Consider the following 25,236-nt stretch of genomic DNA (forward strand, 5'->3'; position numbering starts at 1 on the left):
CAGTGTAGAAATTGGAATCTGCTGATGACAAACAGACACACACACACAATAATTCTGTAAGCACTGTTCTGAAATCGCTACAGGATCCTCTCTCCCAGAATCCCTAAGGCGGTGATTTAACCGCTGCGTGAGCCACGGGCGCGGTTCTCGTAATGGTCACTAAATCTCGTGAGATGCTGAAAACGCGATTCTCAACCGCGGGTTTTCGGTTTGCGATCTTCCTCGCCCCCTCCGCCCCCCCCCCCCCCCCCCCCCCCCATGACGCAATCGGGTTCCCGCCCAGGAAGGGCGTGAGCCTGATTTGAATACATTACCATCTCATTGGCGGGCATCATAATGCAGCGCCCGCCCTTGTTGTATCTTCCCACCCAGCCGGTGTGGCACCACGCCGGCGGGAATCACTGCTGCTCTTGAAAGATGGAAACCTGACGCCATGACCTCTGAGAGAGGTATGTCACCACTCTCCACCAGGGAGTCCAAGGAGACATAGAACATAGAACTTACAGTGCAGAAGGAGGCCATTCGGCCCATCAAGTCTGCACCGGCCCACTTAAACCCTCACTTCCACCCTATCCCCGTAACCCAATAACCCCTCCTAACCTTTTTTGGACACTAAGGGACAATTTAGCACGGCCAATCCACCTCACCTGCACATCTTTGAACTGTGGGAGGAAACCGGAGCACCCGGAGGAAACCCACGCACACACGGGGAGGACTTGCAGACTCCACACAGACAGTGACCCAGCGGGGAATCGAACCTGGGACCCTGGCGCTGTGAAGCCACAGTGCTAGCCACTTGCTCTACCATGCTGCCCCGGGACAGAGGGCACTGGACAGCTCTGGGGGCAGGGGAGGGGTAACCAAGAGGAGTGTCACTGTCGTGGGTCTGTGATTGACTTTGCCGGGGACTGGTGGTCCATTCTCAGGGGGTTCTGTGAGGTTGGAGGGGTGGGAGTTGCTGCGGGGGGGGGGTCTATTAAGGCGGGGGGAGCGATTCTGTTGGGTCTGGGGGTGTCTGTGATTGCGGGGGTGGTTTATGTGAAGGCCAGTATAGGGAAGGCTCTTGTTCTGCTCTGCAGTCTGACCAGCTGGGTGGCTGGGTGCATGCCCACATGGCAATGCTTGTTGGAGACCCGTTTCTGGGGGAGGGGTGGGTGACGCTGGCTTCAGGTGAGGATTTACTCTCTGGTGATATTTATTATGGAGGGGTGACAGCAACAAGCAGCTGCTTGCATTACCAGGGTGCCTATTAGCACTGCCTAGTACTGAGGGAGGAATTAATTATGTTAGAATCATAAAATCCCTACAGTGCAGAAGGCGGCCATTCAGACCATCGAGTCTGCACCGACCCTCTGAAAGAGCACTCTACCCATGTCCACTACCCCATTCTATCCCCATAACCCAACCTAATCTGCACATTCCTGGACACGAAGGGGCAATCCACCTAACCTGCACATCTTTGGACTGTGAGAGGAAACCAGATTACCCGGAGGAAATCCACGCAGACACGGAAAGAACGTGCTAATCCCAGAGAGACTGTAACCCAAGGCTGGAAGGTGGCAAGGTAGCACTGGGGTTTGCACTGTTGCTTCACAACACCAGGGACCCAGGTTCAACTCCCGGCTTGGGTCACTGTCTGTGAGGGGTCTGCACATTCTCCCTGTGTCTGTGTGGATGGTACGGCACTCGTGAGTGTCTCCCAGGGGATCTGAAGCCCACAGCTGCATGCCCTTTGGGCAGGGTGGTGCCTCAGTACTGCTGGTGCCACCTGGAAACCCTGGCAGTGCCAGCCTGGCATCTTGGCATCTGGAAGTGCCATAAGGATGCCAGCCTGGTACTGCCAAGGTGCCCAGGTGGCACTACCAGCTGGCATGGGCACTAAGGGCTGTTTAGCACAGGGCTAAATCACTGGCTTTGAAAGCAGACCAAGGCAGGCCAGCAGCGCGGTTCAATTCCCATAACAGCCTCCCCGAACAGGCGCCGGAATGTGGCGACTAGGGGCTTTTCATAGTAACTTCATTTGAAGCCTACTTGTGACAATAAGCGATTTTCATTTCATTCATTTCATTTCCAGGGCACCAGATTGGCACTGTCAAGATGCCAAGCTGGCAATTTCTTGCACGCGCACAATCGGGCCGGGGGTGCCTTGCGTGCGTGTTGGTGGGGGGAGAGGGCTCAGTACTCTCTCCATGGATGTTGTCAGACCTGCTGAGATTGTCTAATATTTTCTGTTTCTGTTTAAACCAGACGATTCATTGATATTTGTTCTTTTGGGTTTCGGTTTTGATATTCATATATATTCCTTTCCAATTATTTGGAACATTTGTACATTTGATGAGATAACAGAGTGTAGATGAGGGTAATTGAGCTGATGTGCTGTATATGGACTTTGAAGAGGCATTTGGTAAAATGCTTGTCAGCACAGTTAAAGTCCATGGAATGAAAGGGACAGTGACAGCATGGATACAAGTTGGCCAAGTGAGGAGAAACGGAGACTCGTGACCAACAATTGTTTTTCAGACTGGAAGAAGGTGTACTGTGGGGGATCCCCGAGGATTGCTATTAGCACCACTGCATTATTTGATCGATTCTTGAATTGATAGACTTCAAGAAGACAGAGATAGGTTGACGGAATGGGCAGACATGTGGCAGATGGGATTTAGTGCGGAGAAGTGTGAAGTGATGCATTGTGGGAGGGAGAATGAGACAAGGCAATGTAAACTAAAGGGAGCAATCCAACAGGAGTGCAGGAGCACCCGGAGATGGGGTAACTGCCCAAATCGTTAAAGGTGACTGGGCAGATTGGGAAGGTGGATGGGAAGGTACACCGGATTCTGGGCTTTGTAATTGGAGGCACAGAACAAGAAAGTGAAGAAGTTGTGGGTGACCCTTTCTGAAATATTAGTTTGACCTCAGGTCGATGCGAAGCTCTGGAAATCCCTTTGCAAAGCCTTCCCACCTCTCTCTCCCTCTCTTTCCTCTTCCAAGACTCTCCTCATAAACTGATCTCCTTGACAAGCCTGTGGCCACCTGCCCTGATTGCGCTTGTGTAAAAAATTTGGTTTGCTAATATTCATGTCAAACGACTTTGAACGTTTTGATTTATTAAAGGAAATGCAAGTTCCCGTTGTTGATAATTTTATGTATTAAATATTCTGAAATATTTGAAACCAACTTTATTTTTAATTTTACAAGCGGTTCCCAAAGCTACTTACATACAATCTAGATTACAGTTAATAACTCAGCTCTTTATGAAAGGGAGGAAATGTTAATTATACGAGATTTGGAGAATCCCAGGGGACTTTATGTCTGGCAGTTTAATTTGGGTCAATACTTCCACTGTAGCGACAATGGAAGTTACCAGAATTATTAATAAATACTGTTATCTTCACTCCTTTATTGAAGTCTGTTCAAACGATCGCTCTATAAACCAGCAGCCCGATTAAACAAAATGCTGGAATATGGGAAATGAAGATGGGAAATGCTGGGAAGTCTCAGTAGTTCAGGCAGCATCTGTGGAGAGCGAAACATTGAGCTGAAGTTTTGAGGTGAAATTTCCAAAGGGCTTCAGAGGCCCAGGGCTAGATTTCCCATTGCTCTGCCCAGTGGGTTTGAAGGCGGGCAGCCTATAAAATCTAGTAGGCACCCTGTCCCGCCGCAATTGTATATGAGACAGTGGCCATGTTGGGCAGCCCCCCCACCCCACCCAAAAAAAACCCTACGAGTCAATGAGACCTTTTAGTGGCCAATTAATGACCACTGAAGAGCCAGACTTGGGGCTCATTCATTGGACCAGTGAGGGGAGGCACTGATGGCCCTCTGGCCAACCCGGTCAGGTCACCTGCGGGTTGCCGCTGGCCTCCGGACTCAGTAGGTGGCGACATGGTGCCGATACAACACCAAGAGAATTCCAACAGGTTCTGAATAGAGCTCCGAACTGGAGCCTTAATTGACCTAATTGGCTGCCCATCTCTTTGGAGATGGATGATGACACCCATGGTTTCATGCCACCAGGAAGCTCACTCAGAGACGGGACAGTTATCAAAGAGCCACGATCTGAAATTCCACATGAACCCCCTGCCTCTAAACCCATCTCTGTCTCTGTGACGTAACGCAGTCGTTCCCTCCAGAAATGCTGCAAGGCGGAGTAATTTTCCTGTTTTTAGGACTTGAGCACAGAATCCAGGCTGAAACTCCCGTTGCAGTCCTGAGGGGGTGCTGCACTGTCGGGCAGGATCTTGCGGATGAGGCAGGCCTTTGTTTCCTCTCTGGTGGGTGTCAAAGATTTAAATGGTGCTGTTTGAAGACGGGCTGGGCTGTTCTCCTGGGTGTCCTGGTTAGTATTTACCCATCAACCAAGAGATCCAAATGAGACGTCCTGGTCATTATCACATGACTATTTGTGGGATCTTGCTGTGCACTAATCGGCTGCCAAGTTTCCTGCATCACAACAGCAACTACACTTCAAAAAGTACATCATTGGCTGTCACGTGCACTTTGAGCCATTCGGAGGTCCTGAAAGGTGCGAGATACTTAAAGTAATTCAGTTGGTAAGAAGGGAGCAAAGTATATTCGGCTGTGAGGTTACGAGCGAACGATGACACTCTGGTAGTTGTTTCCAGTCGCTAAATGAACGGTGGAATTTGAAACATTCTGAAACAGCTCTGGTTGATTCCAGCATCGATGTAATTCCATTGTCGCTGGTTCTCTGAGAATATAAGAAAGGCATGTTTGTGAATTATGTATTTGATATGGATTCTCAACAATAGTATCACCAAATCAGACTGCATATGATTGACTTATGTGGATGGAATACATGATGCGACCACCAATTCACTCGAGACAAGAGTGAAAGTAAAGCGTGACTTGAATCAACTTACAACAGTGCCTGCCTGCGACTGATACAATACTGTGCACCGCCTACAGGTCGACTGCTCTTTATATCCCCCCCTTCAAGGGGAGGAGCCATGGGCGAAGCCCATACATGTCCCAACATGTTCCCCTCTGGATGATGCCATACAATGGCCCATAGGTGGAGCCCACAAGGGCAACAGCATAGCATAGATGCAAATACAAAGGCAAAGCATGGTACTGATACAATGGTGGATTATTGGTATAACACATTCACCACATTCACCCCCTGTTAAAAAAATGAAGTCCGGCAGGGGTGACGGGTTCATAAGTTCAGCCGGTCCAGCGCACGGATTGTGCACTGTAATCACCAAAGCTCTGGCGTTGGTGCTGGCCCGGGTGTCAAGCTCATCCGTGCTGGCATCGGTAGTGAGGGCGCCAGTGCGGGTACAGACGTGGACTCTGGGAGTGTCTCTTCTGGAGCTTCATTCCTGTGGACTGGTGAAGGGGGAATGGCGGGCGGGCGGGAGCCATAAAAGGGCGGGGACGCTGATCATGGTAGGTTGGCCGGGATACAGTGGAGGGGCGGTGGTGGTGGTAGTGGTGGTGGTGGTGGAACCAGCGGGCGCCAGGTCCTGAAGGGAGACCGTATTTTGTCGGCCATCGGGGTGTTTAATATAAGCATACTCGGGGCTTGGAGTGTAGGAGCTGGACCCTCTCTACCAGAGGATGTGCCTTATGGCTCCTGACGTGTTTTCTGAGTAGGACTGGCCCCGGTGTCTTCAGCCTGGACGGAAGCTGATGTGTTGGGTACTCTGCTACACAGATGAACCAACACGGTTGCGAATGGTACAACTCAGTTTTATTGCTAGCATTTATTTACAGTGGTAAACTGGTTACTGAGGTTCGATCATAACCCTAGAATCTGTGGACCTATTCCTAATACTATCTTGTAGTGGCACTCAGCACATGGTAGATGTCTGAGTGGCTTGCTATGAGCTCTGTGCCCTGAGCTGTCTCCTGCTGGAATCTTCAGGAAGTGTTGTGTTCCCTGTTTTGTACTGTGTATGCTCTTGCCTGTGATTGGCTGTGTTGTGTGTGTTGATTGGTCCGTTGATCTGTCCATCAGTATGTATGTGCTATGATGTTTACCTGAATATTGTGACAGAAGCGAGGCCCCTGAGGTGGATTTCCTGGGGAAAACAAATAGACGGTCATGAGGGGTCTCGTTTGTGGCCGTGCAAAGTAGGGACCTAATAGAGTGGAGTGCATCGGGGAGGACCTCCTGCCAGTGAGAAACTGGATGATTCCTGGACCGCAGGGTCAGTAGGATGGTCTTCCGGACCATCGCGTTCTCCCTCTCCACCTGCCCGTTTCCCCTGGGGTTATAACTGGTAGTCCTGCTCGAGGCAATGCCTTTACTGAGCAGGTACTGACGCAGTTCGTCGCTCATGAATGATGAGCCCCGGTCACTGTGGACATAATTGGGGAAACCAAACAGGGTTAAGACACTATGTCGGGCTCTAATGACGGTGGACGTGGTCATATCGTGGCAAGGAATTGCAAAGGGGAAGCGGGAGAACTCATCAATAATATTGAGAAAATATGTATTGCAGTTATTGGAGGGGAGGGGCCCTTTGAAATCGATACTGAGGCGCTCAAAGGGCTAGGATGCCTTTACCAGGTGGGCCTTATCTGGTCGATAGAAGTGCGGTTTACACTCCGCACAGATCTGGCAGTCCCTGGTCATGGCTCTGACCTCCCCGGTGGAGTAGGGCAGGTTGTGGACCTTGATGTAGTGGATTAGCCGGGTGACCTCCGGGTGGCAGAGGTCATCGTGGATAGCCCGTAGTTGGTCATCTTTTACGCTGGCGGGACAGGGCATCTGGGGGCTCGTTGAGCTTCCCAGAACGATCTACTATATCGTAGTTATAGGTGGAGAGTTCGATCCTCCACCTCAAGATCTTATCGTTCTTGATTTTGCCCCGCTGCATATTGTCGAACATGAAGGCTACCGATCGTTGGTCGGTTACGAGGGTAAACCTCCTACCAGCGAGGTAGTGCCTCCAGTGCCATACGGCTTCCACAATGGCTTGGGCTTCTTTTTTGACCGAGGAGTGTCGAATTTCAGAGGTGGTGAGGGTGCGTGAAAAAAACGCCACCGGTCTGCCTGCCTGATTGAGGGTAGCGGCGAGAGCGACCTCTGATGCGTCGCTCTCCACCTGGAAGCATTGTGGCTTTGGCGATGTCCGCCTTGATGCAGCTGAAGGGCCGGCAGGCCTCAGTTGCCAGTGGAAAGATGGTGGTCTTGATGGCGGCCCCTATTGGTCGAGCGTGGCGGGTGGCGAGGAAGATGGCATCCAAGATGGCGGCCCCCATGGATCGCACGTGGCTGGCCGCGTGGGGGAGGATGGCCAAGATGGCGGCCCCTGTGAGTCGCATGTGCTGTGAGGACTGGAAGATGACTGCTCCCACGGATAGCACGAGGCTGATGAGGGGGCCGGAGTCGGCACACACGCTGCCATGCTGCGGGGTCTGCGGGCCTGTGAGTCTGAGGATCGGGCCTGTGAGCTAGAGTTCTTAGACCTGGCCAGGCAGACTTTGGCAAAATGTCCTTTTCTCCCGCAGCTGCTGCAGTTCACGTTACGGGCCGGGCAGTGCTGCCGGGGGTGTTGGGACTGGCCGCAGAAATAGCAGGGTAGCCCCACATGGTGGGCGGGCGGACGCACAGCACAGGCCTGGGGTAGTCTGTGGTCGGGGGTCCACGAGGGGGTCGCGTGGTCAGCCGGGAATGCGGTAAGGCTCTGGAACGCGACTTCCAGAGAGGAGGCTAACTTTGCCGTCTCATCCAGGTCCAGGGCCCCCTTTTCGAGTAGGCGCTGTCACACATAGTTAGACCGGACTCCCGTCACGTAGACGTCTCGGATGGTGAGTTCCATATGCTGAGTGGCCGTAATGGCCTGGTAATTGCAGTTGCATGCGAGGGCTTTGAGGTCGAGTAGCTAGTCATCTAGTGACTCCCCGGGACGCTGGCGGTGAGTGGTGAGGATGTGTCGCACGTAGACCTCATTCACGGGCCGCACATAGAGGCGTTCGAGTTTTGCGAGGGCATCTGTATAGGAGGAGGCCTCGTCGAGTTGAACAGAAATCCGATGGCTCACCCGTGTGTGGAGGAGGCTCAGCTTCTGTTCGCCAGTGACGGAAGGCGTGGAGGTGGCTGCAAGGTAAGCCTTGAAGCATCAAAGCCACTGCAAAAAAAATTCTTTCCCCCCCCGCGGATTGAGTTCCAGTCGGTCAGGTTTGAGGGCCGATTCCATAGTTGCGTTTAAGTTGATTAAATTGATGCGACCATCAATTCACTCGTGACAAGAGTAGAAGTAAACCGTGGCTTTAATCAACTTAGAACAGTGCCTGCCTGCCTGTGACTGACACAATACTGAGAACCGCCTGCAGGTCGACTGCTCTTTCTACCCCCCCTTCAAGGGGAGGAGCCATGGGCGGAGCCCATACATGTCCCAACATGTTCCCCTATGGATGATGTCATACAATGGCCCATAGGTGGAGCCCACAAGGGCAACAGCATAGCATCGATGCAAATACAAAGGCAAAGCATGATACTGATACAGTGGTGGATTATTGGTATAATACATTCACCACAATACACTAGACAACAATGAATCTAAACACACAGCGTTAAATGGAAATCCAACTAGTCAATGTCCCTTTTTATTCGACAATATGTGGCTACTTTAAGTCAACAGATGTAAATGTTCACAAGCTGGTATTGGAGAAATTGAACTTTTATTTTAACCTTTGAAAATCAACTTGAATTCATGTTACCTCAAGGAAGATTTTTCCTGCATTCCTTTCACATGCCTTTCAGAGGGTCGGCAGACTCGATGGGCCGAATGGCACTGTAGGGATTCTATGATTCTATGATTTTTTGACTGGCTGTTCCTCTTGACTAGGTCGTATGTTGCTAACCTTATTTAATCTTTTACAGCAGCCACTTTTAAAATTCTCCGGGATCGTGAATTATTTAGAATGGCTGATGAAATGATTTGTCACATTTAATGTATTTTTTAAGCAGGAGTGTATTCTCATAGAGGCAAGCCTCCATAAACCTTCAACCAGAGCTCATCCAAAACTCTGCTGCCTGCATGTTAACTCGCGCCATGCTCCATTCATCCAGCACCCCTGCGTTCTCCCCTGGTTCAGCAACATCGTCTTTGGCGTTCAAATCCTTCCATGGCCTCACCCCTTCCTACCTCTAACCTCCTCCAACTCGACAATTCACTGAGATACCTATGCCACTTTTGCATTCCGGATTTTAATCTCTTCATCGTTGGAGACTGTGGGCGGGATTCTCCGGCGTCCTAACCGCGTGTTTCTTGGCGACGGGAGGCAGTGCACCGTTCGCAGGATTCTCTGCTCTACTGTCGCCAATGGGAATTCCCAGTGAAGCCATCCCACTGCGCCAGGAAACCGGTGGGCGGGGAAACGCTGCCGACGGGACCGGAGAATCCCGCTGCCAGAAAACATCCGGAGAATCCGGGCCTGCGTCTTCAGTTGCCAAGGCCCTAAACTCTGGAATTCCCTTCTCCAACCTCGCCGGCCCCTTAACCCACTTTTCTCCTTTAAGATGCTCCCTTGCCTCTTTGACCAAGCTTTTTGTCGCCCAATCAAATACGTCTTTAGTACCTCGGTGCCAAGTTATTTTTGCTGAAATTCCTGGGACGTCACTTGGGACAGAGGCAATGGAACAGAAACAATGCGCACGTGGACGGGGAAAAGACAGAGGAATGACACTAAGTCACGATGCTTGTTTGGAAAACCAGTGCAGATGAGATGGGTCAAATGGCCCCCTAGTACACAGTAACAATTCTGTGATTTTACTGTTGTAATTCCAACATGCTCTATAATTATGCTCTATAATTCCAAGCTGTTGGTGTTGAAAATCAGAGATATCAAAAAGTCCAAAATATTTAAAGCCAATTATTTTCATTTTTAAAATGATTTGCAAATGTATAATTCAGATCACATTATTGAAAGCATGTCTAAACAGCAAGTGGTTAATATGCTAATTGGGTGGCCTTCATCCCCACCCCAAAACAGAACAATAATGATCAATGTGTTCGCTCTTGGTAATTCTTTAAAAAAGCACCTTATATTGTTTTTTGGAAAATTATTTCATGTCTGCCTGTGAGAAAGAGAAAAGGATTTAAAGAGAGGAGAAGAGATAGAGATAGACACAAGAACACATTTAGGGTAATAGAACACCTTGCAGAAGTCAGGTTCAAAGCCATGGAGGTAGAAATTGGACCTATTTGTATCAATGTAACAAGCATGAAACAAGAACAATCAAGTTCACATTCAGGTGGTAACAGTTCTGCCTGATCTATACCAGAGTTACATATAGAACATAGAACAGTACAGCACAGAACAGGCCCTTCGGCCCTCGATATTATCTACATATTAATTAGACAGCTGCACAGTGGCACAGTGGTTAGCACTGCTGCCTCACAGCGCATAGGACCTGAGTTCGAATCCGGCCTTAGGTCACTGTCTGTGTGGAGTGTGCACTTTTTCCCAGTGTCTGTGTCGGTTTCCTACGGGTGCTCCGGTTTCCGCCCACAGTCCAAATATGTGCGTGTTGGGTGGATTGGCCATGCTAAATTTCCCCTTCGTGTCCTAAGGCTAGGCGGGGTTACAGGGATAGGGTGGGGAATTGGGCCTAGGTGGGGTGCTCTCCCAGACGGCCGGTGCAGACTCAATGTGCTGAATGGTCCTCGTCCTGCACTGTACGGATTGTAAGTAGGTAAATTGTAAGCATGCTAGGCACTCAGTTGCCACATGAAACAGGTAAATGGGGGCCTAACCCCTGCCTCATGTCCCCTGTGCTAAATTGGTTGGTGAAGAGCAGATTAGTCACTGGGCTTCCTCAGCTCTTGAATCTTCACTGGTCTCTGCAATAGTGTTCCAAATATGTAAGTATTGCCTGGCCCCATGATGCTTCTGAAGGCTGCTGCCTATACTGGCATTAGTAGAGTGCGTAAGTTGGAGTTTGGTAACTGCGGGCGTTCAGTGAGGAGTGAACGAGGAGATCGTTTGAGTACTGTGAGTATGGTCGGAAAGGTATTTACTACTTTTATTATTTATAGTTGCGGTTGATCATTTGTAAGGGCTATATTCTATAACAATGAGGAGCAGGGAAGAAGGGTCCGTGAGTAATTGATATTAAGTATCGTCTAAAAAGTTTAATTTACTTTAAAAGGGTAAGTCATGGCAGTCGAGCTCAAAGCCGTGGTGTGCTCGATGTGGGAAGCCAGGAACATTTCCAGAGCCTGAGTGCATCATGTGTGCAGGAAGGGCTTCCAGCTGCAGTCGGGTTTCGGAGCTGGTGCTGTGGCTGGGGACATTGTGGAGCATCCTCGAGGTGAAGAGTATCGTGGACAGCATGTATAGGGTGGTGGTCACGCCGCAGGCTAAATGTCCACAGGCAGGAAGAGAATGGGTGACCACTCGGCAGAGCAAGAGGACTAGGCAGGCAGTGCAAGAATGTCCTTTGGCCATTCCCCTGCAAAACAGTTTGGCTACTGTAGAGGGGAATGGCCGCTCAGGGGGAAGGAGCAACAACCAAATTCATTGCACCATGGTTGGCTCTGCTGCACAGGGCACAATTTAAATGTGTGGGAATGCAAGTTATAGGAGATTCAATTATAAGGGGAAAAGATAGGTGTTTCTGTGGCACCAACGGGACTCTAGGATGGTATGTTCTCCCTGATTCTAGGGTAAAGGATGTCTCAGAGCAGCTGCAGGACATTCTGAAGGGTGAGGGTTAATAAGCAGTGATCGTGGTACACATTGGCACAAACAACATAGGTTAAAAAAAGAAATGGGGTCCTAAAAGCCGAATTTAGGAGTTTTGTGTATTGGACCAACCTAACTGGAACTATGATGTGGCGATGCCGGCATTGGACCGGGGTGAGCACAGTAAGCAGTCTTACAACACCAGGTTAAAGCCCAACAGGTTTGTTTCAAATCACTAGCTTTTGGAGCACAGCCTAGTCCTCTTGCTCTGCCTAGTGGTCGCCCATTCCCTTCCTGCCTGAGGAAGGAGCTGTGCTCCGAAAGTTAGTGATTCGAAACAAACCTGGTGCTGTAAGACTTCTTACCAACTGGAACTAGGGAGCTACCAGCTCGTAGGTACTCTTGTCTTCAGCAGATGGGACATTTTTGCCTGCATGATAAAGTAGACAAACAATTTGTGCCCACCCTCCCTCATGTGGTCTGCCATCAGAGAAATCAAAGGAATACATGTGTGATAGACATGCTTTATAAGACAGGGTGAGTCAACAATAATGAAAGCAAGAACCTCCACCCCCTCCGCGACCCCAGACCACATAAGTGATGCCAATGATTCAAGAGGTCTAAGTGGAAGGTTGGTCAAAATTCATAGCAGTCTTTTTCATGTTTTAGCATATTGCTTTACTAATATATTAATATATTTCCAAATATATTTTATAATCATTTACAGATGATATTTTGCCTTAATGACTTCAAAATCATATTTACCCTTAATGTGAATGCATTTCTGCTGAACTAGCCACTGCCATTACTGACACGATATGATCCGTAAGTCTCACGTTCAGCGCAGGAAGTCGGACTCAGGAGATGATCATTAATTTCAGCAGTGGCAGTGACTATTATCACCTTGTCAGCTTCCAGCTGTAAAACCCGAAGACGCCAAGAGTTCCTTCCACTTCATTCAATCTTGGCTGTCACTTTCTATCCTGTTAACATTTATAGGCTTGCTAATCAATTCTGCAGCGTACTTCCAACTTGGGCTTATCCCCATAATTCAGAAAGTGTGCACATTGACATTGAGAACATAACAAACACATTTGCAATGGGCTTTTGGCACATGAGTTGATGGATTTGACCATAGGTGACATGATTGTACCGTTTAATTCCAAACACAATCACAGGTGGGGCAGGTGGTGATTGATGAGGCGAGTGGGTGGGTCACTCTCGATTCTGCGTGCTGTTTACGCTTGGTGACGCGCGAGGTGATTGGTGCCTTCGCGTATGCTTCTTCTCCTGTTTGTGCATTCTAGTGCAAGCGATTCGCACAGGTCAGTGGGGATGTTGTATTTATTAATGGAGTGTCCTTGTAATGTGTCCCCTGCCCTCCTAGTGATCGCTTGCCATTGTGGAGTTCAGAATAGAGTTTCCTGCTCGTCCTGGAGGTTAGTTCCTCTCCCGCAGTAGCTTCATGGTAGATGGGGTGGAGTTTTGCAGCGAGGAAAATAGTGAAGAGTGTGGGTGCAATTATGCAGCCTTGCTTGACCTCACCTTGCCTTTGCATTTGGCCTGTGGTGGATCCGTTGGTGAGAATCACAGCTTGGATGCCATCGGGGAACAGGCAGACAATGGTGACAAATTTTTGCTGGCAACCGAATTTGAGGAGGATGCTGCACACCCCTCACGGTTGACAGAGTCGAAGGCCTTGCAAGATCAAAAAAAGTCATATACAAGGGTTGATGCTGCTCCCTGCATTTTTCCTGATTTGTCACACGCTGAAGATCATATCTATTGTGCCTCTTGATGGGCGGAAGCCGCATTGAGAGTCAGGGAGGATCTCTTCAGCCACTGTGAAGAGACAGTTGAGGAAGACCCTCACGATGACCTTTTCCGTGACGGACAGTGGGAAATCCCTCTCTAATTTCCTCAGTTGGACCTGTCTCCTTTCTTGAATGTGGTCACTGTGTCTCTGAGATTTCTCAGCATGATCTCTTCCTTCGAGACAAGGGTGACGAGGTTGTGCATCCGTGTCAACAGTGCCTCCCCGCTGTATTTTAGGACTTCAGTGGGGGTTCCATCTACGCGGGAGGCCTTCTTGTTTTTCAATGTTAAATGGCCTTTTTAAACTCACAGCAGGCTGGGTTGTGCTGAGATGATGGTGGGTGGTGCGTTGGCGCGATGGCGGTGAGGCCATGTGAGGTTGGTTGAGGAGGTCCTTGAAGTGCTCTCTCTAGGCTGTTGACTGCCTCTCTGTTTTTGGCTCTCAGTGGGGTGGGTCCCTGGGTGCTCGGACCGTAGATGGTTTTGATTGCACTGAAGAAGCGGCACACACATCATGATTGTCGGCGAGTTGCTGAGTCTCCTGCGCTCTTTCCACCCGCCATCTTTTCTTTAGGTCACGAGTTCTTTGTTGCACTTTGGCCTCCAGTTGTCTGTAGGTTTGTTTCCTCTCTCCAACTTTTGGTGCAGCTGCCAGTTCAGGAAAGCGTTGCGTCTAAACGATCCTGGATCTCCTGATCATTCGTGTTGTTGATGTCCTTGATGATGTTTCTTGGCCGAGAGATTCTTGATGTTTCCTGGCCGAGAGACCGAGCCTCTCTTCGCAGGTGCTGTCTGTGGCTGCCTTTAGGGTGGAACAGGTGCCGTTGGCACTCACAACAGGCTGGGTTGTGCTGAGATGGTGGCACTCTGTGGCTCTGGCTCGTTGATCGTCGCCAAGTTGGCTGGAGGGCGCCAGCTGAGCGTCTTTGTGCCCAGCGGCATTGAACCTCCTGCGCCAGAGGTTTTTCTGCTTGTTGTTTTGGGGCCAGGGTGATGGAGATGGTGGAGCGGATTAGTCCGTGGTCAGTCCAGCAGTCTTTGGCTCAGGTTCGATTCTCGGCTGGGTCACTGTCTGTGCGGAGTCTACACGTTTTCCCCGTGTGTGCATGGGTTTCATCCGGATGCTCCAGTTTCCTCCCACAGTCCAAAGATGTGCGGGTTAGGTGGATTGGCCATGATAAATTGCCCTTAGTGTCTGAAAAATGTTAAGTGGGGGTTACTGGGTTATGGGGATAGGGTAGATACGTGGGCTTCTGTAAGTCTTTGTAAGGGCCGGTGCAGACTCGATGGGCCGAATGGCCTCCTTCTGCCCTGCAAATTCTATGATTCTACAAGACAGCAGCCTGCTCCTCAGAACTCAACATTGGTGTTTGCATTTCTGAAAACAAGAACGATTCAATAACTCAGATTCATGAGCTTTACAATAAAGAAGAGGTCATTGCATATGGCCTGTGGGGGTTAACGCACAAGCAGGAGAGATTCAGAGGCTAATGTAGTCGTCTGAGCTCCAATTAATCAGCAGCATAAACCATGCACCTACCTTCCTAGCAGAGAAAAACCGTGTGGTGTCTCTTAGTCAATGAAGAGAGAAAATCACTTTCAAGGAAGAGTTGAAAATAAATTAAAAGCAATAAAGCAGTTACCTTGAGCCTTCAAATTAATTTCTACATATTACCGGTGTTTATGTATTTACATTGTGGACCTTGCGTTGCCCTTTTGTGTATTTTATTTTTATTTTATTTTATTTTCATGTACTAAATGATCTGTTTGAGCTGCTCGCAGAAAAATACAAATGCAAGTATTAACCAGACTATAGAACTAGGATTTTCACTGTCAGAAGTCAAGGCAGTCAAGCTTTCACTATTCCCTTCTTTTGAAATGTTTAGCTGTAGGCCCTTTCTTTGCTGTTTCCAAAGCATTCAAATAATAACAGGTGAGGGTAAAAGCAAATCATTTGTGCCGATCCACGACTGCACCTAGACATGTCTGCCAAAGGAACCTTAGGGTAGATTTTGACCTTGTGCGACAGCGTAAAATGAGAGTGAGTCAATTGGAAATCCTTCTTATAGCTCTCCCAATTAAAAGTCAGCGGAAGTGGGGAGCAACGTAAAATGGGTTGTCGACTTGCCGTCATCCGCTTAAAGTAGTCGAACATCATCTAGATCGCTCCCCACTGTGCACACGCTGGACCTTCTGAATGACCATATCAGCATTTTAAATATTGATATTAATTCTATGTTCCTTACAGATAATCTTGCCTCTATTTAACATTTTAAAAATGTTAGTTATTAATTTAGTTGTTAAGAAGCACTAACCTGAATTCTCAGCTTCATTTGCATAATTCGCTTTGGCATAACTAATTTGTCAACGTCTGTTGAAATGTTCTGGTCAAATTAAGGTTATTCTGTGCAAATAAACATCGAACAAGGATGGTGTCCATCTCCATTATTTCCCTTGGAGTCATTAGTGACCCCTTTACTGCAACAAATTTCCGCATCAATCTATATGTCAGCTGTAACAAAATAAGGAGATTCAGACCCAAGTGATTGTAATTTGTGAATACGACTGTAACATTTAAGCGCTCAATCGTCGGAGCACGACATTGTGATTCTCATCCGTGCACATGCCGCTTGTACAGAAGGCCAGAGACCATGGCCTAGTGGAAATTTCAAGCGCGTACAAATCCACAAAGTATCCAGGGGATCCATAGTAAGGAAGGAATTTGAAAACTAGATGGATGGAGGATAGAGAAGGGGACGTCAGCCGGGAAAGCATCTGAGAACACAAGCCTGATGGTCACCAAGGTGCGGAGGAGAGCTTTAGTAATGGACTGAGGCAGGGTTACACGTGGCCAATATCGCAGAGGTGGAATTCCAATGGAGAGGCCACAAAGTCAGAAGCTCAACGCAGAGTTGAGCATGTAACCATTATGATCTCTCTGGTTCAGTATGCATTGTGGTGTTTAACTGTTCAGTTTTTCTGCGTTTGATTTTGTAAGTATGCTTACTAATGATGCTCACTGTGCTTGACTGGTTAAGCCAAAGTGTGGACTCAGAGGAAAGTACACTAAAACTGTAAAAAGAGCTGTACGTCAGAGCTGAACCATGGAGTAGACATTTTAAACCATTGTGAATAAAACTTGCTGCACACAGTGTTTACCAAATGGTGTCAACTCTGCATTTCTCAGAGTGATAGAAAATATACAACATGAATAAAAACAGCTTTTGTTATTCTTGAGCTAAATAGCATCAACTTGCAGCACGCTGGCACAGTGGTTAGCACTGCTGCCTCACAGCAGACGGGACCCGGGTTCAATTCCTGTGTTTTGTGATTGTCTGTGCGAAGTTTGGCACATTCTCCCCGTGTCTGCGTGGGTTTCCTCCGGGTTCTCCGGTTTCCTCCCAGTCCAAAGATGTGCAGGTCAGGTGGATTGCCGTGATAATCCGCCCCTAAGTGTCCAAAAAAAAGATTAGGTGGGGTTACGGATTAGGGCATTGCCCAGGTGGGGTGTTCCTTCGGAGGGTCGGTGCAGACTCGATGGGCCGAATGGCCTCCTTCTGCACTGTAGGAATTCTATGAACTTAGTTATTCCCAACTGAGAGGCTCTCCTTTCAATTAGTGACTGTCATAGAGTCATAGATGTTTACAGCATGGAAACAGGCCCTTCGGCCCAGCTTGTCCATGCCACCCAGTTTCTACCGCTAAGCTAGTCTCACTTGCCCGCATTTGGCCATATCCCTCTATACCAGTGTTATTCAAACTTTTTTTCCCGGGACCCACTTTTACCAACCGGCTGAATTTCGTGACCCACGCCGGCTGACCTTTGTGACAAACGCCACATTTGCTTATCTTTAATGCAAATAGGGAGCCTGTTTGGTCCTCATGATCTCACTTGAATCAGGTGCAAAGGATGGGAGGACAATGCACATATCCTGTGCAGACTGCAGACAATTCCTTTGTGCCATCTTCATCTTTCGCCGACCTCATGAAGGACAAAACCATACCTCAAGAAATCATCTTCACCCTGCTTTGTACCTGAGTAAAATTTCTTCTTTGTCAGCTGTTACCCAGAGGGCCTGGAGCTCTGTACAGAGCTAACACTAGCACTGCCCTGGACTCTCCTGGGCAGCTCTGTCCATAAGACCATAAGACATAGGAGCGGAAGTAAGGCCATTCGGCCCATCGAGTCCACTCCACCATTCAATCATGGCTGATTTCAACTCCATTTACCCGCTCTCTCTCCATAGCCCTTAATTCCTCGAGAAATCAAGAATTTATCAACTTCTGTCTTAAAGACACTCAACGTCCCGGCCTCCACCGCCCTCTGTGGCAATGAATTCCACAGACCCACCACTCTCTGGCTGAAGAAATTTCTCCTCATCTCTGTTCTAAAGTGACTCCCTTTTATTCTAAAGCTGTGCCCCCGGGTCCTAGTCTCCCCTGCTAATGGAAATAACTTCCCTACGTCCACCCTATCTAAGCCATTCATTATCTTGTAAGTTTCTATGAGATCTCCCCTCAACCTCCTAAACTCCAATGAATATAATCCCAGGATCCTCAGACGTTCATCGTATGTTAGGCCTACCATTCCTGGGATCATCCGTGTGAATCTCCGCTGGACCCGCTCCAGTGCCAGTATGTCCTGCCTGAGGTGTGGGGCCCAAGATTGCTCACAGTATTCTCAATGGGGCCTAACTAGTGCTTTATAAAGCTTCAGAAGTACTGTCGAGCAGATTCTGTTGTGAAATCCTGTCCAAAAGGTTAAACTGCCTATTTGAGTCTCTGGGCATCTCTTACGTTTAAGAAAGCCATTCATCCTCACAGTTCACTTGCCGTGCTTGCCAGCAGCTGGAAAATGGAAGCAACACTGCTCCATGATTTGGTATTAGAAGTACGTACCTGGAGGGCGCTTAACGTCAATTGTGTGTGCAGGGTGCTCACCTTCACTCTGCTGCCGCTTCTTCCTGGAAAACTTCACACAGCCTAATTTATTTTCATTTAAAAGGCGTCAGCGGCCTCCGTTCCTTTTTTTTTGTTTGCAATAAGTATTTTATTTTGGACAGATAGGCACCAGAGAACCCAACATAATCAATAGTTAAGAGCATTGGCCAGGATTCTCCCCTACCCAGCGGGGCGGGGGAATCCGGCGTAATGGAGTGGCGGGAACCACTCCGGCGTCGGGCCACCCCAAAGATGCGGAGATTCCGCACCTTTAGGGGCCAAGCCCTCACCTTGAGGGGCTAGGCCCGCGCTGGACTGATTCCCGCCCCACCGGCTGGCGGGAAAGGCCTTTGGCGCCACGGCAGCCGGCGCCGAAAGGACTTCGCCGGGCGACGCATGCACGGGAGCGTCAGCGGACGCTCACGTCATCCCCACGCATGCGCAGTGGAGGGGGTCTCTTCCGCCTCCGCCATGGTGGAGACCATGGCGAAGGCGGAAGAAAAAGAGTGCCCCCACGGCACAGGCCCGCCCGCCGATCGGTGGGCCCCGATCGCGGGCCTGGCCACCGTGGGGGCACCCCCCAGGGCCACATCGCCCCGCGCCCCCCCCCAGGACCCCGGAGCCCGCCCACGCCGTCTGCCTCTGCCGGTAAGGTAGGTGGTTCAATCCATGCCGGCTGGCGAGGGTTGACAGCAGTGGGACTTCGGCCCATCGCGGGCCGGAGAATCGCCGGGGGGAGCCCGCCGACCGGCGTGATTCCCGCCCCCGCCGATTCTCTGGTGGCGGAGAATTCGGGACACAGCAGGGGCGAGATTCATGCCATCCCCCGGCGATTCTCCCACCCAACGGGGGGTCGGAGAATCGCACCCACAATTTCAGCTGATATCACAAACTAGAATCAAAATCCATCATTTTTCCAGAAAGGAATTTCATTAGAATTCAAGACCAAATGCAAAGATTTCTTCAAGATTGCAATTTTAAATCGTGTCACATAGGTTTCACTGTCGAGAACACTGAAGCCTGCATTCTCCATACATTACGCTCTCCTGTGCCAATGCAAGAATAAGCGATACAATTATCAGGGTTCATGTCATTTTACACCAAAGTTTGGTTTATATCACAAGAGGGGAGTCCTTCTCAGTAGAGTACGAAGTCTTACAAAACCAGGTTAAAGTCCGACAGGTTCGTTTCAAATCACTAGCTTTCAGAGCACTGCTCCTTCAGCAGGTGAGTGGTAGAGACCAGGGAATTATTTCAGTAGAGACAGTAGAGTCTCAGTAGAAACAGGGAATTATTTTCAAAATGCAACCTCGGATACTAAAATAAAATGTACAAAGTCGTGAATACAACTGCTGAGAATAACCATGTTGAGGGTAATTTCTGAGCCCCAGTGCACCCAGGTCTTTACCAAATACATTTCCTCAGCCCAGTAACCCCTACAATCAAATCACAAACCAGGAGCTGGGTCTCACCCCGAACAGGGGGGCTCAGTCACTAGGGCCTGTCTCAGCAGATCTACTATTGGGCCTGCAGAAGCCTAGTTCCCCCGGATAAATCACCAAGGGGAGCTGCACCAGGCTGATGGTGGGGGAGCAGCACACCGAGTCTCGGGTACAGGTACACCGGGAATTCTCAAAAGGTGGAGATCTAGCTCCTGACCATGGGGATGGAGGGGCCTCATCCCCCCCTCCCCCACCACTCAAGCACCGAGTCTCACTCACCCCGAGCGCCGGGCACAAAACCTCCCGGACACCAGTCGACACTAAGACGTCGCCACACAAACTGGGGGTGAGCCCCGAGCCACGGCTCTTTATGTTTCTCTCTCCACCCTGCTGACCACCAACCATTGCTGACTCTCTGCCGGACTTTCCAACTTGGCCATCATTCTCAAAGTAAAAGACGGGCTCACCCGCTGGGATCGAGACCACTGCAGGAACGATTGTTTCACAGCCATGCTGTCACCAGCCCGCGACCCAACCGCAGGTCGCGATCCTGACTTTGAAAAACCCTGCTCTATACCCATCCCGCCCACGTAACTGTCTAACTGTTTTTTAAAGGAAATAATTGTACCCGCCTCTACTGCCTCTGGCAGCTCGTTCCAGATGCTCACCAACATCTGTGTGAAAAGATTTCCCCTCTGGTATCTCTCCCTATAACTTCTGTGGTACATTTGAACACGGATGTCTTTATTTTGCTTCACATACATGTTTGGATTGTCTGTCACCATTTATCCATTAACTTTCTATCATGTGACAGTCGGGCAGCATGGTAACCCAACAATTACAGCTACAGAGGATCGTGGGAACAGACGGACGCTCCTCAAGCCAGGTCCACTATTCAGTGAGATCATAGCCAGTTTGCACCTCATATCAATTTATCTGCATTTGATCAATATCCATTAAAACTCCCATCTACCAAAGGTCTACTGATCCCAGTCGTGAAAGCTCCAATTGCAATACAACCGCACCCGCACCCCCCCCTCCCCCAATCCTAACTCAGTCAGAAGATATTCGGGCGTGATGCTCCAGCCACATTGCGTGGGAAAATCAGCTCACTGTGGCGCAGTGTGGCCGTTGAAAACCGAGAGCCCCCACTCACGGGATCTACTCGGCTCGCAACACTTCACGAGATTCAACGCAATCTCGCGAGACATTGCAAGGGGAATCCCGCCCGCAATGGGCGGGATCACTTTTTCGCAAATCTACATATTAGAGCGAGGCAGTAAGCCTTACTCTAATGTGCAGATTCCTGAGATACCTGAGGCTTTGGGATTCAATCCAGTTGTCTCAGGGACCTTGGACAAGCGCCATTTGGTACTGGTCGCCACAAACTGGTCTCCAAGGGGATCGGAGGCCCCCAGCTGCATGCCCTTTGGGCAGGGTGATGCCCTGGTACTGCTGGTGCCACCTGGTGGCCAGCCTGGCACTGCCATGGTGCCCAGGTGGCACTGTCAGGGGCACTGCCAGGATGCCAGGTTGGCACTTCCAAGGGTCGAGATTGCCCTGGGGGCGTTCCGGCGAGCAGTGCTGTGTGCGGCCTCGGCCCCTGTATTATTCAAAGCGAGTTGCATTGAATAGCCATGTATTCTCGGCAGATGCGAGTGCGGGGAAACACGTGGCTAAACGCGCTCGCTCGGGGACTCGTTCCCTTTTGGGAAGATCGTGCTCATCGTTCCTCTCTATCTACCCCATCAAATCCTTATGACTGATAATTTCCAATAAATTGTTCAACATTCCTGAGCCACAAAATGAGGTTATGGGGAAATTTAATCGAGGTGCTCAAAGTCACAGAGGGTTTTGACAGAGTAAGTAAGGGGAAACTAGTTCCAATGGCAGATGGCTCAGTAACCAAAGGGCGCAGAGTGAAGAAGTTTGGCAGATGAGCCGAAGGTGAGATGGAGATAATCTTTTTAATGCAGTGAGTTGTTTTGACTGCCTGTGAAAGGCTGGTCAGAGCATGAAAGCTTTCAAAAGGGAATTGCAGAAAATACTGAAAGTACTCCCACCAGTGATTCCTGCCCTTTGTTACCGTGTGGCATGACCCATACTCAATCTGTACCCTGACTTCCTGGGTTAAGAGGCTTTCTCCCTTCCATCTTTATCTCATTCTTTATTATCGGGGCTACACACTCCATTTTCTGTTTGTTCATCTCTTCTAATAGTCAAGAATGCTGGAATATTTAATCCCCAACCTTCATCCCAATACAGCCACGTCTCAACAATGGCCACTATACAACTAGTTCCGAAGGTTTCATGCATTGAGATATGATGGCTGTAATTTTACACGCCTCCTGTTTTTTCCCCCCTGATGCAGCTCTTGTTGCTAATGCCCTATCACCACTATTAAACTCTCTTCCTGATACAATCTGCTTAATTCCATCCAGATTGCTATTCTGCCCCACGTCCTTATTGTACCTGAAGTCTTATGTGATTACATTTTGATGCAACAGACAAGATTGAACAAAGAATGTTTATGCGAGTTAAATAATTATTCATTTATCAGTTATGTGCTGTGTATGATTACACCCATGAACATGTCATCATCATAGGCCTCCATTTTCGTTTTGCATTTCTTGTACCCAGTGATCAAAAATAAACAGTCGGCAATCGATGGCAAGCAATTTTTCAAGCTTATATGCACTGAAATTAAGATCACCATGCCCTTTTTCCTCTTGACAATTTCAATATAAATCCTCGCTACCAAACCTTGGCTGCTGTTGTAGGTTATCATTGATGAGGAACGGTGGTGTAATAGTATTATCACTTGGCTGCTAATCCAAAGGGCCCAGGCTAATGGTCTGGGGACGTGAGTTCAAATTCCACCATGGCAGCTGGTAGGATTTAAACTCAGTTAATAGATCCAATTAATTAAGAAATAAATCTGGAATTGCAAGCATATTTCAGTAATGGTAATCATAAAACTCTCACTGATTGTTGTAAAACCCATCTGGTTCACTAATGCTCTTTCATGGGAAGGAAATCTGCTGTCCTTCTCTGGCCTGCCTACATATGACTCCAGATCCATGACAGTGTGATTGATTCTTAACTACCCTCAAAGGGCAATTTGGGATAGGCAGGAAATGCTGGCTTTACCGAAGATGCCCGCATGCCTTTGTGATGAATATAGAAATTTCAGACATATATATTGTAGTATATGTATCTGGTGCAGTAATGGTTAAAAGCCTGGATTAGTGTGTTTATGTATTTACTGCAGTAAGGTTTTAAAAATCCTGCTTTAAAAGACAGGCAGACACTGTGGCTACTGAGGGGATCATTAAAGCATTGTAAGAATGAGATCAGCATTCATTCCAACTATGTAAGGTGTTTACCTAAAGAGGGCTAATGGAGTTTTATTCATAGAAAGAAGGTTCCCTGGGGTTTAAATAATCATGGGGTTGCGGTCATAATCTAATTAATGGGATAGAGATTATGTAGCTGATGGGAGGAGCCAGGGGCTGAAGCGGTCAGGTGTTGAGTTTCAGTTCAGATGTTGCTGTGAACAGAACCTGAGCTTCTTGCCAAATGCTGGGAAGTTAAACGGTAGTTTGATACAGGCAACAATCTGCAGGCTGTTTCCTGAAGGATCTCTCTCTCTCTCTCTCTCTCAAAGCAGTTTCTCAGAGACATTTCTATACAGCAAGTATTCCTGTGTTTGCTAATTGTATTTTAAAAATGGATTTTGACCGGAGATTGATTTTGCCTGATTGGAGATATAATGATAGTAGTTAGGTGTTAAAGTGTATAATTTTATTGTTAAGAATTGATTAACTGGTAATTGTACATGATTTTCTTGTATGAGGTTAAAGTTATTTGAATCCTGTGGTTTTTTTTATGTACCCTATCCCTATTTGTGTGTGGAATCATTCCTGAAGCAAAGTATTCTTTCCACACAGTCTTACAAAGTAAATTAAATATTGGGGTTCCTATCCTAGCAACTGTTGGGGTCTGGTCCGGGATCCTAATACTACCAATGTAAAAATCAATGGCTGGGTGAAATAGACACTCAATAATATGCCCAATGTTGGCTTCATAGAGGCTGATTTAGCACACTGGGCTAAATCGCTGGCTTTTAAAGCAGACCAAGGCAGGCCAGCAGCACGGTTCAATTCCCGTACAAGCCTCCCCGAACAGGTGCCAGAATGTGGTGACTAGGGGCTTTTCACAGTAACTTCAGCCTACTTGTGACAATAAGCGATTTTCATTTCATTTCATTCAGATCTTGTTATTATTTGGTTTTGCTTCTGTTTCTGTTTTGTAGGGACAACGGCTGTGGAGGCGAGCTGATGGACGACAATGAGAAAGACAGGGCAAAGAGGTGAGAGGATTGAAAATATTCTTTGACCAGCCAATGCCCATTTGGCTAATTTTCTAAAAGCGACACCATCAACATAACCCCCCTCCCCCCCAGGGTCACCTGTAGTGTTTATGTTGTAAGTTGAATGCCCCAAATGGTCATTGGTCAAAGGAAGTTGAGATGACTGAACACATTCCCCGCCTGAAAGTAGAGTCTAAGTGGATGAGGGAATATGCGAGGGACAGCCCTGTTCTGGAGATGGAAGGGCACCTGAGCTGTGAGTGTGCGATCATTGCTGACGATGCTCCTGGACTTGCTTCTCCCAGGTCAGGAAGGCCAATGGGTCAGAGGAGATAATGATGATCAGTAGCTGTGACACATACTTGTCTGTCTCTCTCTCTCTGTCTCTGTCTCTCTCTCTCTCATTCTTTGCTGTATTCTGATCAAAATCAGGATTGAGCTAGTGGAGCTGGCAATCTTACTCATCACAGTGCTCGAGGAGCACAGACTCCAGCAGCAAAGTGGAGCAGGCAGCTCTGAGGGCAGACCTTCCAGATCAAGACCAGGTTTCCCAGACTCATGTATGCTTCCTTGAGCTGTCCGACACCACTCCGTCTAACAAAAGAAATGGTGCGGCACCTGTGCCATGTGCTTGCGGACCTGGTGTCATGTGGCGGCAGAGGTCACCCACACCCTGTGGCCTCAAGGTCATGGCAGCCTGAACATCTTTGCCAGGGGGTCCTTCCAGAGCTCCACTGTACCTCTGTAGAGTCTCACAGTCATCTGCCTATAAGTACATCCGTGAGGTGATGGATGAACTGTATGCATGGGCTGTGTGTGACTACATCCACTTTGACCTGGACAAGGCCCAGCAGGATGAGAGGGCTACGGGGTTTGAGCAGACAGCTGGCCTGCCACAGGGGGCGGGGGCAATAGACTTCAACCATGCCACTGTCCATGCCACTGTCCGTGCCCCGTGACACCAAGGAGTTCCTTTCATAAACCGGAAGGGGTTCCACTCCCTAA

General features: G+C 48.7%; 1 protein-coding gene across 1 annotated transcript in view; it reads left to right on the forward strand.

Moving 5' to 3' along the window:
* npas2 (neuronal PAS domain protein 2) overlaps positions 1 to 25,236 on the forward strand; it is a 183,856-nt gene that overhangs the window by 24,712 nt on the left and 133,908 nt on the right. Inside the window, exon 6 of the mRNA XM_072501536.1 lies at positions 24,175 to 24,231. Coding sequence (XP_072357637.1) covers positions 24,175 to 24,231 — 57 coding nt within the window. The remainder of the gene's footprint in view (positions 1 to 24,174; positions 24,232 to 25,236) is intronic.

The sequence above is a fragment of the Scyliorhinus torazame genome, chromosome 5, assembly GCF_047496885.1.
Source record: "Scyliorhinus torazame isolate Kashiwa2021f chromosome 5, sScyTor2.1, whole genome shotgun sequence".
Lineage (NCBI taxonomy): Eukaryota > Metazoa > Chordata > Chondrichthyes > Carcharhiniformes > Scyliorhinidae > Scyliorhinus > Scyliorhinus torazame.